Consider the following 14,738-nt stretch of genomic DNA (forward strand, 5'->3'; position numbering starts at 1 on the left):
CAAACCATTCTGTGATTTTTACGATACTAAAACCTTATGAAAATAAAATGGGAAAAACTACAGAAAAAAAAAACAAGCCCAAAATTATTCTGCATTGAAAATAACTATTTGTGTGTAAAGAGAATGGAGATGTGAGGAAATGACATATAAACTGTGAGGAAATGTTATGTACATTGTGAGGAAATGAAATACACGACTCCCAGAACTCAAATCTGCACTATTGCACAACGGGTCAGGAGTCAAAACTAAAGAATTCCCAGAACATGTGAAATAACTCAAAGGAATATTTGAATATGTATAATCTTCATAAATATGCATCTGATCAGTGCAATGAAAAAATATATAAGGAAAGTTGTTTCAACTAACTGGTGTGCTCCGGGCAGTTTGTCAAGCTGTCTCCTGTCCCTTTTATCCCTTATTAAAATTTGAAAAATGTAAAGGGCGAGCCTTGTTTGTCACACCTTTCTCTCTGTTCCCCCAGTTCCAGTGAGGGCTTCGGCATCGCGGAGAAGATCCTGCTGCTCTCCTTCGTCTCCGCCGTCATCCTCATGGCCATCCTGGGCAACCTGCTGGTCATGGTGGCCGTGTGCCGGGACAGGCAGCTCCGGTGAGCCCCCGGGACACAGCCCCTCCTGGCTGCCGCTGCACCAGCTCATCTGGGCTTTTATTGCATTCATCCAGAGATAAATAAGAAACCCAGCCCGGCTCCATAAACCAGCCTGGGCTGACTGACAGAGGCCCCAAGCAGTAACAGCTCTCCTGAAATGTGGCTGGTTCAGAGGCTGGGGCTGTAGGGACCAGACCAGGGCTCTGTAGCACTGGGAGTGTTTGAATTGCCTGTAAAAGCTGTGCAGGAGCAATCAAAAATTGCAAAATCAGTCTGTTTGGCTGGTGAACAACGGGGATCTGCTGTGGGTTGTGATGGTGTTCACAGGAGTCCCAGGACGAGAATCTTGACTCCATGTTTCAGAAGGCTGATTTATTATTTTATATTAATATTATATATTATAATAATATGTAACTATAATAAAAATATAATATAATTAATATATTATATTAAAACTGTACTAAAAGAATAGAAGAAAATATTTCATCAGAAAGCTTGAAAGAAAAAGACTAGAATCAGAATGATAACAAATGCTCGTGACTCTCAGAGTCCGAGCCAGCTGACTGTGATTGGCCATTAATTAGAAGCAACCACATGAGACCAATCAAAGATGCACCTGTTGCATTCCACAGCAGCAGAAAATTATTGTTTTTCTTTTCCTCTGACGCCTCTCAGCTTCTCAGGAGAAAAATCCTGGCAAAGGGATTTTTCAGAAAATATCATGGCTACACCTGCCCTCGGCTCATCCGGCAGTGCTGGCACCATTTTAATTCCCATCCTCATTTTTTAGCATTCTCTGTAGAAAACCAGGCAAATCAGTGAAAAGCACACCAAGCAGCAAATCCCAGGTTGGCTCTGGCCCTTTTCCATCTCAGATTTCCCATTGAGCTCATCAGCAGCACACAGACCAAGGTGTGGTTGTGGTTGTGCAGCACCAGCACAATTTAGCAAACCTTGCCCATGATTTGAGGGGGTCCTGTCTCAAGGCCGCTGCTAACCCTGGGAATTGTCAGCCTCGCCTTAGGAGCAGGGAGAGAGATTTAACAGCCTCTATTCATGTGCTGCGTGGGATTTTTAATGGATTTAATTCTATTTTATTGTTGTGATTTAAAAAGTACTCTTCAAGTTAAAATTACAGCTTCAGTCTAGATTATTCTCAGTGCTTTCTGGAAGGATTTTCTCCATTTACAAGTTACAATAAAATCTCCTTCTTCCACCCCAGAGTCTCCAGTGCAAGCTGTGAGGCTGAGCCACATGCAGAGGCCTGTGAGTATCCATTTGCCTCCTCTGCGAGAGCAGAAAGATTTAGGCCAGGAAAATGGTGGATATTTAACTTTAAAAACCAGGAGCAAGCCAGGGGTGACCATATAAAGTGAGAAGTGTGATAGAGAGAAGCGTTTAGTGTGATGGAGCAGATCCAAATTCCAGCTGGAATCTCTGTCCATGTGTGGAGGCTGCTGCACTGAACCTACCCTAATTTTGTGATCTGCCTTGCAGGAAAATCAAGACCAACTATTTCATCGTGTCCCTGGCCTTTGCTGACCTGCTGGTGTCGGTGCTGGTGATGCCCTTTGGAGCCATGGAGCTGGTCCAGGACAACTGGATCTATGGGGAGATGTTCTGCCTGGTGAGGACCTCCCTGGACGTGCTGCTGACCACAGCATCCATCCTGCACCTCTGCTGCATCTCCCTGGACAGGTACAGCTGCACAGGGGCATTCTGGAAGGCTCTGAGAGTTCTGGGCTATCCTGAGCTGCCAGGGGGCAAAGATGGACCTGCAGAATGGCAGAGCAATAAATCCCTCCCAGGGGCTGATTTCGGAGAGAATCCTGCTGAGGACAGAGAAATTTGGAGTGGGATGAGATTTATGGGAGGGGCTGGGTTGTTCTGGGCACAGCTCTGCTGGCAGCACTGACCAAGTGTGGTTCTGTTCCTCCTTTGGAGTAAAAACACCTGGAATGTGTCCAGAGGTGGGAACTGAGCTTGGGCAGAGAGAGGGACATTGTGCACAGGGGTTGTTCCAGCAAAGAGGCTCCTCTGCTCCCAGGATGAGGGGAACCAGCCTCAAACTGCACCAGGGCAGGCTCAGGGTGGGCACAGCAGGAATTTCCCCATGGAAAGGGGGCTCAGGGCAGGCTCAGGGTGGGCACAGCAGGGATTTCCCCATGGAAAGGGGGCTCAGGGCAGGCTCAGGGTGGGCACAGCAGGAATTTCCCCATGGAAAGGGGGCTCAGGTGCTGGAGCTGCCCAGGGAGGTTTGGAGAGCCCATCCCTGGAGGTGTCACCTGGATGTGACACTCAGTGCTCTTGGTGCCAAGGTGGGGATTGGGCACAGGTCTTCTGCAGCCTAAATCTCTTGAGAGATCCTAAAACCTTTCCTTTCTTTCAAACTTTTCTTGCCACCAGAAAATAAAGCCTCAATAATTTATGGTGAGCAGTTCTGTTTGACTGCTGTCTGCAGATTTTTGGGTAAATGGCAGAACTTCCATAAGAGTTTTTCACAAGATAAACACTCAGTAGAAAATATTTTGGCTATTCTGATAATATTTTTAGAGGTTGGTTTTGGGGTTTTTTTTTGAGTTCTGTGTGGAGATTTCAATACCTTTGAAAACCCTGTTACTTACTATTGCTAACAGGGCAAAAATAACCATAATTATTCTTATTATTGTGGCAGTTGATATTTAAATATGTGACATTTCAGTACCTTGAGAGTCTGAGTGCAGCCAGACTTCAAAAAAAAGTTCTTTAACCTCTGTATTGATGGGCAGCAGTGCTGTGGGGTGGGAGGCAGGGCAGCAGCAGAGGCAGCTTTGTGTCCAGAGAGAAGCTGGCATCCAGCAGCCACAGCTCCTGTCCTTATCTGCAAGTTTAGATGGCTGGAAAACAAATGGGAAGCTCGTTATCTTCAAGCCATTGACAAATTGCCACTCTGGGCCAATTACCAGGAAAGCAGATGTTGGGCACCGTGCTCCGGACACGACCTTGCTCTCTGAAATGCTGGAGTTTGATTCTCCAGGTTCTTAATTAAATAGAGAGGGTTGTGGAGAGAAGGGAAAATGAGATTTCAGCCCCGGATCTGCAGCAGGGGATGGGGAACCTCCTGTGTGGGGCACAGAAAGGAGGTTCCCCCTTTCTCCTGGAGAACCCCCCATGTCCAGAGCTGCTGCTGCCTGTCCCCATCTGTTCCCAGGATCCTGGGACAGCCTGGCCTTGGAGCTGATGCTTTAGGGACACCCCTACCTGAGCCCTTGGCATTAACCTGAACTTCTCTGACATTTTTTAGTTGGTTTGGGGTTGGTTTTTTCCACAGCGAGGACTGATTGAGAGCAGTGTGAAGGGGCCAGAATAGATGAGGAGAAGGGGGTGGATGACCCCAAAAGGGCAGAGCAGGTGGATGAATGAGAGGTTTTTGTGGAGGGGAGGATGAGTCAGCCCAGCATCGATCCTCCCTGGGCTGCAGGGCCAGCACTGCTTCCTTCCCAGGACTTAATTCAGTGTTTTCAGCTGTTTGCTCTTGTGTTCATTCAGAATTTATGGGAGTGTGCTGCTTCTAGTTGGTAGTTTTTCTGTGATCTGTTTCCTGCCTTCTGTTTTATTTCAGGGCATGCAGGTGTGAGTTTTAAGGTTTTTTAAAGAAAACTGGGTGGTTAATCTAATCCTAAAGACTCAGCTTGAAAGTCATTCCCTTCAGCATATTCACAGAGTGTTGCTTGCAAGACTTTTATCTGATAAAATCTTGTATCTATTTCCACTTCTGCCTCTGGAAAAGAAGGAAACAAGCTCTGAGACTTGAATTCTCAAAGGCATTGGAGAAAATCTGCAGAAATCACCAAGTAATAAACTGATTTTACTGCTCAGACACAGGGAGAGAAGTACAGCAGACAGCCCCTGCCAGTCTCAGTGGGAAAAGGGATTTTCCAAGGTAGCAAAGGTATCTCAGGGCTCACTGAATCCAAAGTTTGCTGCCACTGCCCTAAGCTTTTTCATCATCTCTTTGATATTCTAATATATTAGAGAGATTTACCCTTGAAATATTTATTTATTGCATGTTTTATGCATACATGTCCATTCTTTGTGCCAGTGCAATAAAAAATAATTGCACTGCAGATAAACAGACCCAGAAGCTCTGATGGAGTCTCCAAACACAGCAAACCTGTCAGGAGAGGCAATTTTCTCCTCCAATATTTGCAGTCCAATTTGCAATGCAATTACTTCTCAGAGTCTTCGGGGGGTGGAGAGAACAGCAGAGAAACAAACAGGTCCCAAATGTCTGTGGGTTTGGGTTTGGGTGCACATCTGGCACCTCTGGGTGCAGTGGGAGCACCCTCCGCCTGCCTCCTGCCCCTCCCCAGGGCTGTGTCCCTGTGGCTGCTCTGTTTGCTGGGGTGTTCCAGACACCTGCACACCACAAACCAGCCCTGAGTGTGTCCTTTGATCCCAAACTGATCCTACAGCTCAAAATCCCTGCTAAGCCAGGGCTAAAGCACGACAGATGCAGCCGGAGAGTGACAGCTGCTCCTCGTGCTGCTTGCAAACATTAATTACCATTAATGGGCAGGAAATTAGCTCAGCCCCGTGGGAGAGGTGATGCTGTAAAGCCTCCCGAGCCCTGTGGTGCCATCCTGTGACAGCAGCCCAGTGCCAGGGCACAGAGAGTGGCCCTGGGGACATGGTGGGCACTGCCCTGCTCCTGCCAGCCCAGCATTCCCTGCTTGTCCCCTTCCCATGGATCACAGACAGGGACTGCCTGGTGCCCAAGGGATGCCCAGGCTGTGGCTGGGAGCACAGGGGGTTTGCCCAGGCTGGGAGGAAGCTGCAGTGCCCTATAGAATATCCCTGCCTGCCCAGGGCCACGGGGAGGTTGTTAGTGGGGAGAGTGACCAAACTTTGCCTGACTGGCAGTAATTAATGGCTACAGTCTGATTAAAATGCCCCAAATTCCAGGCTGTGAATCCCTGTGCCTGCCTCACAGGATCTGACAGCTCAGGTGGGAGCACAGAGGCAGCGCAGGCAGGGACAGCTGGGCCTGTCCCCAAGGCAGGTGACACAGAGAGGTGACACAGCTGTGGAGCTGTCCCTGCCAGGCAGGACACCAGGCAGGGGCTGCAGAACGCAGCTCTGAGAGCTCTGAGGAAAATCCCAGAGCAGATGGCCACAGCACAGGCTGAGGGACGCTCTGCCCTTTATTCATCTCTGCAAACCCTCCAGAAATATTTCATTTATTGCACCACCCTTGCTGCCAATAACCCTCACACACCTCAGCCTCACGGGGACCATCAGGAGCCCCCTTCCTCTGCATTTGGCAACATACATTTGTTTGTGTTCCCTGCTAAATTTATCCAGCTCCAATTAACTGTTCTCTTTAGCATTTTTCTCAGTGTAATTATCTCAACACCAGCAGGCCGTTGTTTTTCTAATAAGAATTTAATTTTGTTAGATATAATCGTTTTAGGGCATTTTCTTTTTCTGGACCAATGATGCAGAACTTTGTTTTCTTTGGCACAATGAGAGCCCAAAGCTTATTTGCTCAGTGGGAAAAAGGAAAATAGAAAGAGCTGTTCTTTCCAAAAAATGTTAAAATCTGGTTATGCAGAGGCCAGAACCTGTTTTCACTGAAATATCAGCAACAGCAGTGTGGGATTAACTTCCCAAAGGCGCAAATAAAGTGAAATCGTGGGTCCTTAGGTTCATCACTTGGTCAGGGCTCAGCTGGAGACTCTGTCCCAGTCTGGATTCCCTGAGGGACAAGGACAAGGGCAGTGACTTCCCACTGACACTTGCACCCTGACTTTGGGAGAGAGCCAGTAGCACCCACAGTTTTCCCATCCTTTTGCCTTCTTTTTTCCAGTTTTCCCATCCTTTTGCCTTCTTTTTTCCAGTTTTCCTATCTTTTGGCTTCTTTTTTCCAGTTTCCTATCTTTTGGCTTCTTTTCTCGTGGATGATTTAAGGGGGGTGAAATATTACTCAGTGTGAGTGCTCAGTGAGTGTTCTGTGGCTCATCCTGGCCCCAGGATGATCCAGCATATGCTCTGTACATCATTTTCCATATGCACATGACACCAAATGCTTTGAAGTGTGGGCCACCCCCAGAGGCAGGCTGCTAATAAGGCTGGGGGTGGATTTGTCTGTCTGTGAGAGCTGAAGAGCTCCTTGCAGGGTGGTGCCTGCAGGCTCCCGGCTCCAAACTGCTCTGCAAACCAGGAGATGCTTTCATTTCTCTCCAGGGGCAGGGAATGGTCTCCTGCAGCTCAGTAATTCCATTTCTGCAGTGCCCAGGAGGCGGAAAGGAGCAGGGCTGTGGCCAGAGCCTCAGTGGGGCTGAGGCAGGATATAATCACAGATATAGATATCTGCAGGAGCTGAGCACTGCAGGGCAGCTTTGGCACAGCCAGGGGATAAAGGAGGTGTTTGGATAAATCAATAATTCCCTGCCATGGCCCGCAGCCCATGCAGGCAGATCCAGGAGCTGCAGGAACTCTGGGACTGGTTCCCAACTGGGACCTTCCAGTGCCTGGGGAATGATGGAAAAAGAGTGCCAGGACAAGGGAATGGCTCCCATTGAGAGAGGGCAGGGATAGATGGGATTTGGTAAGGAATTCCTGGCTGGGAGAGTTGGCAGGCCCTGGCAGAGGGTGCCCAGAGATCCCTGGTAGTGTCCAAGGCCAGGCTGGATGGACTTGGATCTCCTGGGATAAGTGGAAGGTGTCCCTGGCATGGCAGGGGTGGAATTAAATGGTCTTTAAGATCCCCTTCCCAACTCCTTTCCTGTAGTTCAAAGGATTCCTCACCTTCCCTGTGATTCTGTGATTTTTTCAGTGGCCAAAGAGCCATAAGGCCAGAGAAATGATGGATTTCTTCTTTTCAGCCACCTGTGAAATGTCAGCACCAGATTCATTCCTGTGGCAAATGCCTGATAAGGAAAAGGAGAAGTATTTTAATAACCTTTGCTTTACTGGAAGAGCTGCAGCTCTGGGAAGGGATTCCTGTGTTTCCCCTTCAGTGGAGAATGTCATTGCGGAGGAGAGGAGGTTTCACATCAGCTGCTCTGCTGGAGGGAACAGGGAAGTGAACATTTGCGAGGAACTTGACTGATAATAGAGAGAATTAATATTTAATTGGGCCTGGACATGGTATTAATCGTGTGTATGTATTGCATTTTGTGTTCATCCATCACGCTGCCACAGCAGCACGTGACAGACATTCCCTGGGAGCCCAGGCAAACAGCTCTGCTTGGAAAGGGGCAGGAGCACAGAGCTTGTCTTTAGCCCAGCCTCTGACTGAGACTATTGACAATCTCACAGATATAATTACTTTTCTCCCAGTGAATAAATAGCTGCTAAAATGCTCAGGCCACCACATCCATCAAACCAGCAGCTCCTGCAGCAGCTGTGACATCCAGGCCTTCTGGTGGCACCCACAGCTGTGTGACATCTGATTGCCTGGATGCAAACCCTGCTGGGCTCTGAGGCGTGGGTGCTCCTCTGCCTCCCTCCCCATCACACAATTGTCACCCACACCCTGCTCAGGCCACTTTGTCACCCAAAACAGTGACAGCAGGAGCCCAGCTGGGCTGCCTGAGCACGGAGGAAGTTCTGGTAGCAGCCAAAGTGAAATAAAATAAAATCTTCTGACGTGAAAGTGGAGGAAAATTGCTGCTGAATCACTGGCAGGGAAGAAATATGAGAGCTTAAGGTGTCATTTTTACAGGCATAATTTTTACTCTAATGGCCTTTAATAGCAGGAACAATTCAGTGCAATTCTTTCAGCTGCAGCAGGGAGAGGAGCAGAGAAATGTGATCACTCAAACTGCTGGCAAGAATTGTTTTCCTGCTGCAGTTAATTATCAGTGTACAGTGGTTTTCTCTTCCTGTTTGCTTATCCAACTTGTCAAAGGCTGGCTGCTGGCTTGGCTGGTTTCATCCTTTCATTTATTGGATTTCTTCTTTTGCCCTTTCTGCAAAGAAATGGAGTCTCTCGTGCCTTGCCTTTGATGCCTTTGATGTCCAGCACTTCCAGTGGGTGACTTTGAGATAAGAAACAATGAAATAGTCTAAATTTATTTTTCAATATAGATCCTTTGTGTTGAGAGTCAGAGGAGCAGCTCTGAAGCTCCCTCTGCCCCAAAAACCTCCCCAAAATTCCTGTTGGAATTCCAAGGTAATTTCCTGGACAAGGATCAGTCCCAGGGGAGCTGGAGCTCCACCAGAGCAACATTTCACCCACAGCTCTAAAAGAGCAGCTCCTGGCAAATCCCATTTTTTGGAAGTGCAGCTTTCCAGAGGAACAGGCTGATTTTTCATGAACAGAGGAAACCAGAGGAAAACAGAGGAATTATCAAATTGCAGGAGTTGAATGCCTGTTTCAGCATTTTTCCCCTGTGACATTTTGAATCTTGTTTCAAAGAGACTTTTAAGAAATGTTTTCTTTTGACACTTTGATATTATTTCAAGCCTCTGTGTGGAATATATAATCTGATTTTATCAAAATAAAGCAATTTGGTTGACTCCACATGACTTAAAAAAAAAACTTAGGAAAAATGGAAATTCTTATATTCTTGTGCCTGTTTAGGACAAAGCTCTTGGTTCCCACTCAAATCATGGTGAAATAAATGCACATCTCAAAGAGCAGCTCTTTAATACACACATGTGTGCTTGCTAATTTAATTCCTCTAATTCATGGTTCTGCTGCCCTCATAAAATTTTTTACAGAGTGTGCTGAAATCCAAAAATCTAAAGAGCAAAAAATATTTTATTGGGAACCTGAGACTGATGGTCAGGTCAGGAACAGTAAAAGTCTGTAATTGGATATTTGCTGATCTGGTCTTCTTAGGAATAAACAATAATTTCAGAGCCAGAGGTTTCCAGTTTTAGGTTTGCTACTCCTTCTTGATGGAGAGATCCACTGCAGGGAGTGGCACAGGGATCACACAAACAGAAAATTTGATTTTTTATCTCTTTGAGAAGACATTTTTAGGTCATAACTGTTTTAGGGGCAGAGACCTGTTGTACTTTGGATATTTGGAAGGGATCAGGAGGAGGGAGGGGAATTCAGGGCACATCCCCTTGATGGTGCAAATGTTTTGCCCTGTCCTTGGGAAGGTTAAAGCCCAGCTGGAAAAGAGGTGGATTCCTGGGAAATAGAAGAGCACACCTCATTTTACTGCCAGTTTCACAGCTTTGGGAGAATTTGTTAATTTGTGCTAACAGCTTTTGCAGTTTGTCAAAATAAATGTCCAGTGCAGGAAATCCAGCTGAGGCTGCCCGGAGGGAAGGGATGCTACTTGGAGGGTGGGGACATCCTCAGTGCAGAGGATATGGAATATGAAATTCCATATTATTGAATATGGAATTTCTCCCTTGCCCTGCCACCCCAGACAGCCCACAACATTTACCTGGGCCTCATTCTCCTTGGATAGCAGAAAACTCTGCCTTTACCTTGCCAGCCACTGTGAACCCTGGGGAAATGTCCCAAGTTCCTGTGTGAGGGGCTCCATGGAAGCAGGATACAGACCCCTGTTTGCCCTCTGGTTTGAAAGGCAGCTGGAGAAAGAGCTTTACAATTTAATTTTTAGAAGGCTTGGAAGTCCCTTCTGACTGTTTCTGTCCTGGTTTTGGGTTGCATACAGGTAGGAATCTTATAGGAGAAAAGCTTTATCAAATCAGGGCTTAGGCCTGTTACTTTTCTAAGTCCAGCTAAGCAGCTAGCTAAGTTCCACGTGAAAGAATCTTGAAAATGAAAGCCAGTTAACACAACAAGTTCATCTTTTGAGGAAAACCAGTTTGCACCTTTAATAACAAAAGATCTGTCCCATGAGAATCCACAAAGAAAATATATAAACACCTGTGAACAGAAAAAGTCTTAACATGTACACACAAACACATTCTAACCAATGAACTGAGTGGCAGAAAAACTCCCAGCTAATTGGGGTTGAACACAAAGTCTGTGAAAACTACAGAAAAAAGAATGAAAAAAAAAGAATAGGGAATAAAGAATTGGCTTTTGTGCATGAAGAGCCTGCTTTCTGACCTGTTTTTGCCCCGCAGGTACTATGCCATCTGCTGCCAGCCCCTGGTGTACAGGAACAAGATGACCCCGCTGCGCATCGCGCTGATGCTGGGGGGCTGCTGGGTGATCCCCACCTTCATCTCCTTCCTCCCCATCATGCAGGGCTGGAACAGCATTGGCATCATTGATCTGGTGAGTGGCCAAGCAGGGACACTGATCCAATGTGCTGGGTGGGTGCTGGGTGTTTCCTAAAAAACAATTTTCAGGGAAAGGGGAAAAGAAGGAGAAACTTCTTGTTGCCAGTGCAGAGGGCCTGCTGAATTTCTGGAGGGGTCTTTAGCGGGGTTGAGGTGGCTCTGTCCTGCAAGGAATGGCACAGGGACAGGGGTGGCCTGGGAGAGGATTTTAGCCACATTCACTCTCAGTTCAGTGAGGAGTGCTTGGAAAAGAGGCCAAGCCCAGCTGGCCCCTGCCAACACCTCAGGAGTCCTTGGTCCCCTATGCAGCTCTCACTTAAATAAGATGCAGGATTATTCTCTTGGTAGAAAAAGCAAGAGCTTGCAGTGCCAGGACAAGGGAGTGGCTGCACCCTGCAGAGGGCAGGGTTAGATGGGATATTGGGAAAAGATCCTTCCCCGGGAGGTGATGAGGCCCTGGCAGAAGTTGTGGATGTGTCCAAGTGTCCAAGGATGGCTGGATGGGGCCTGGAGCAACCTGGTCTAGTGGAAGATGTCCCTGCCCATGACAGGGGATGACACAAGATGATTTTTAAGGTTTTCCCTGTTGGGGTCCTGGACATTGAGAATTTTAGATTTTCTGTGCTGACAGACTCTGACTCCCAAGAGAGCACTACATTTGACCTGAGGTGTAGAGAAAGCTTCCTAAATTGATTGATAGCACTGAGATTATGAGTGTGTAGTTGACACCTCCCAACCCAACCCGTTCTCTGATTCCCACTTCTCCCCTCCTTCCTTGCCTCACTCTCCCCTCCGCCCCCCAGATCCAGCAAAGGCAGTTCAACAAGGCCTCCAACTCCACCTACTGCATCTTCATGGTCAACAAGCCCTACGCCATCACCTGCTCCGTGGTGGCCTTCTACATCCCCTTCCTGCTGATGGTGCTGGCCTACCACCGCATCTACGTGACGGCGCGGGCGCACGCGCGGCAGATCCGCCTGCTGCAGCGCGCGGGGAACCCGGCCGAGCCCCGCCAGGGCCCCCAGGAGCCACGGCAGAGCCTTCAGGAGACACAGCAACACCTCCAGGAGACACATCAGGGCCTTCAGGAACCACGGCAGGGCCAACACCCCCAGGAGCCACATCAGGGCCCTCAGGAGCCACGGCTGGGCCCTCAGGAACCATGGCGGGGCCTTCACGAGCCACAGCAACACCCCCAGGAGCCACATCAGGGCCCTCAGGAGCCACGGCAGCACCCCCCTGACCAGCACAGCAGCCACCGCATGAAAACAGAGACCAAAGCTGCCAAGACCCTGTGCATCATCATGGGCTGCTTCTGCCTCTGCTGGGCCCCCTTCTTTGTCACCAACATCGTGGATCCCTTCATTAACTACACGGTGCCCGGCAAGCTGTGGACGGCTTTCCTATGGCTGGGCTACATCAACTCGGGCTTGAACCCTTTCCTTTACGCCTTCCTCAACAAGGCTTTCAGACGTGCCTTCCTCATCATCCTCTGCTGCGGCGACGAGCGCTACCGAAGGCCTTCCATCCTGGGCCAGACCGTGCCCTGCTCCACCACCACCATCAATGGCTCCACGCACGTGCTGAGGTGAGTCTGCCTTCAGAGGCTGCCTGGAAGGCCACCTAGGCTACAGTGGGACAGGAATAAAGTTGGGATTCATTAATATTCAAAGGTTACACCTTGGGCAGTGCCAGAGCCCGGCCGTGGCTCCACCCCAGATGGATCCTGGCCACGAGTTCTCACACTTTGATAAGTTTGGGTCCATTTCCATGCTGGGGTGTCCAATCCCAGCTCCAGGTGATGCAGTCCCACCCTCCCAGGTTGCTCCCCTCCATTCCCTGTTGTTTGCACTTCTGGGGCTGAAGCTGCAGCGGTGTCCTTGGTTGTGGGGCTGGGAAAGGATTGTTCTGTGGGACTGAGCTGGGAGCAGAACTTGCTGACACTTTATGTGGAGTGCAGAGTTATAACTAACACAGTACCGAGTCTGGAAAATAGGAAAGCTCAAATTGAAAGCATCAGCCCAGGGCTGCCCAGACCCTGCAGCCATCAGCAAGAGGAGTTTGTACAGGATTGCTTTCATTTTGCAGTGTCTTGGTGGTATCAGTGCTTAGAAAGGGATGGGGCAAAAGCAATCCTGAGGTGCTCAGACAGGGTTTATAGGGAGCAGGTGTGGGCAGTTCCTCCAGAGGTGTGCCCAGAAAGAGATGGGAGAATGCAGAAGTTGTGTGTGAATTTTGGCATCATTTGGTCCAAAGGGAACAACCTGACCCTGTGGATGCTGCCTGCTGCATCTTCTTTAGGAAAGGGACCAAAAGTTTCTGCAAATGGGGATGTTATGGCAGTGGGGTTTTACAGCTGCTTTTTGTCCCCTGGCAGGGAGAGCAGTGGCAAGAGGGACAGACCTTGTGCTGAACTCAGCTATGACACAAGTTAGCACAACAATGAGCTGTAAATAAATGGGGATTTCTGGGTATTCAGGGCTCTGTGCAACACCAGACTGAAAAAAAGCCAAAATTATCTGAAAAATGCTGTGCTCCCCTTGAAACAAAGTGTTTGCATTTCTTCTTCACCAGTAGCTATTTATTCAACACAAACCAACAAACTCCTGCCTCCGTGAATCATTGAACTCTTGTACAGCACAAGTGGATGGGGAGCCAGGTCAGCATTGCTGGAATTCCTGGATAAAACAAGTTGTGAAATTTTGCCACAGCAAAGAAGATGACTTTGGGTGAAATGTATTTGAGCAGTGATCAGAGCAGACAAACTCTGGCACATCTGGGTCAGGGAGGTCACTCTGCTGTGCTCCCATTTCCTCTCAGAAGTGCTCAGAGCCCTGCATTGCTCTCTTCAGGGAAAGCTCTGGTGAGAGGTTTATTTACCACTCCTTTTCCACCACTGAGAGGTCTTCTCCAAAAGTCAATAGGATTTCTCCAAGGGAAAACACTTCCTGATTTTCCTCCTGAATGAGCCAAGAGAGGCAAAGTGAAAGGGAAAAGCAGAAATGAGCACCTGAGGGGGTTGGAACTGCAGTGAGTCCCAGCGCTCCCTGCTGCTGCTGGAACAGGGGTGCAGCAGCTCAGGCTCCAGTTTTTAGAGGTTTAACAGCTCCATGGGTCCAGAGGAATAAAAATAAATCCCTGGTGGTAGGAAAGTGGTCAGGGCTGCTGTGGAGCAAAAGGATGAGTGATCACAGAACCCTGGAACCATAAAATGGTTTGTGTGTATGTTTGAATGGTTTATTGTGGTTTTTGAGTGGTTTATGGTGGTTCTTTGAATGGTTTGTGGTGGCTCTTTGAATGGTTTGTGGTGGCTTTTTGAATGGTTTGTGGTGGTTTTTGAATTGTTTGTGATGTTTTGTTTGAATGGTTCGTGGTGGTTTTTTTTTAATGGTTTGTGATGGTTTTTGAATGGTTTGTGGTGGCTTTTTGAATGGTTTGTGATGTTTTTGAATGGTTCATGGTGGTTCTTTTTAATGGTTTGTGATGTTTTTTGAATGGTTTGTGATGGTTTTTTGAATGGTTTGTGGTGGTTCTTTTTAATGGTTTGTGATGGTTTTTTGAATGGTTTGTGGTATGTGGCTCTCACCAGGGTTCCCCCACAGCACAGGTGTGCTGGGGGTGGAGCAGTGATCCCACCCCACCTGTGAGGGTGGGATTTCATTGAGGGTGGGATTTCATGGGCTGCAGCTGTGGCTCAGCTCAGGAAATGCAGAGGTTGTCCCTCAGAGCTGTTCCTGGTGCACCCAGCAGGTCTCTCAGGATCTGGGCTGACAGGTAAAATATCTACTCCTGTTCTTGAATTGGGTTGAAATTTCTGGGAATTTTGATGATCCTGCAAGATGAGTCAGAGCTCTGAGAGGTTCTGTGTCCTTCAGGACAAGTTCATGGACCCCAGGTGAATGTTTTGGGCTTGCTCTGCCCTCCCCAT

At 48.2% G+C, this 14,738-nt stretch overlaps 1 protein-coding gene across 1 annotated transcript in view; it reads left to right on the forward strand.

Moving 5' to 3' along the window:
* The window catches only part of HTR4 (5-hydroxytryptamine receptor 4), a 57,308-nt gene that overhangs the window by 24,130 nt on the left and 18,440 nt on the right, over nt 1-14,738 (forward strand). Inside the window, exons 2-5 of the mRNA XM_058815147.1 lie at nt 482-607; nt 2,105-2,305; nt 10,652-10,805; nt 11,614-12,398. Of these exons, the coding sequence (XP_058671130.1) occupies nt 482-607; nt 2,105-2,305; nt 10,652-10,805; nt 11,614-12,398 (1,266 nt within the window). The remainder of the gene's footprint in view (nt 1-481; nt 608-2,104; nt 2,306-10,651; nt 10,806-11,613; nt 12,399-14,738) is intronic.

This window comes from Ammospiza caudacuta, chromosome 16, assembly GCF_027887145.1.
Source record: "Ammospiza caudacuta isolate bAmmCau1 chromosome 16, bAmmCau1.pri, whole genome shotgun sequence".
In the NCBI taxonomy this organism is placed as follows: domain Eukaryota; kingdom Metazoa; phylum Chordata; class Aves; order Passeriformes; family Passerellidae; genus Ammospiza; species Ammospiza caudacuta.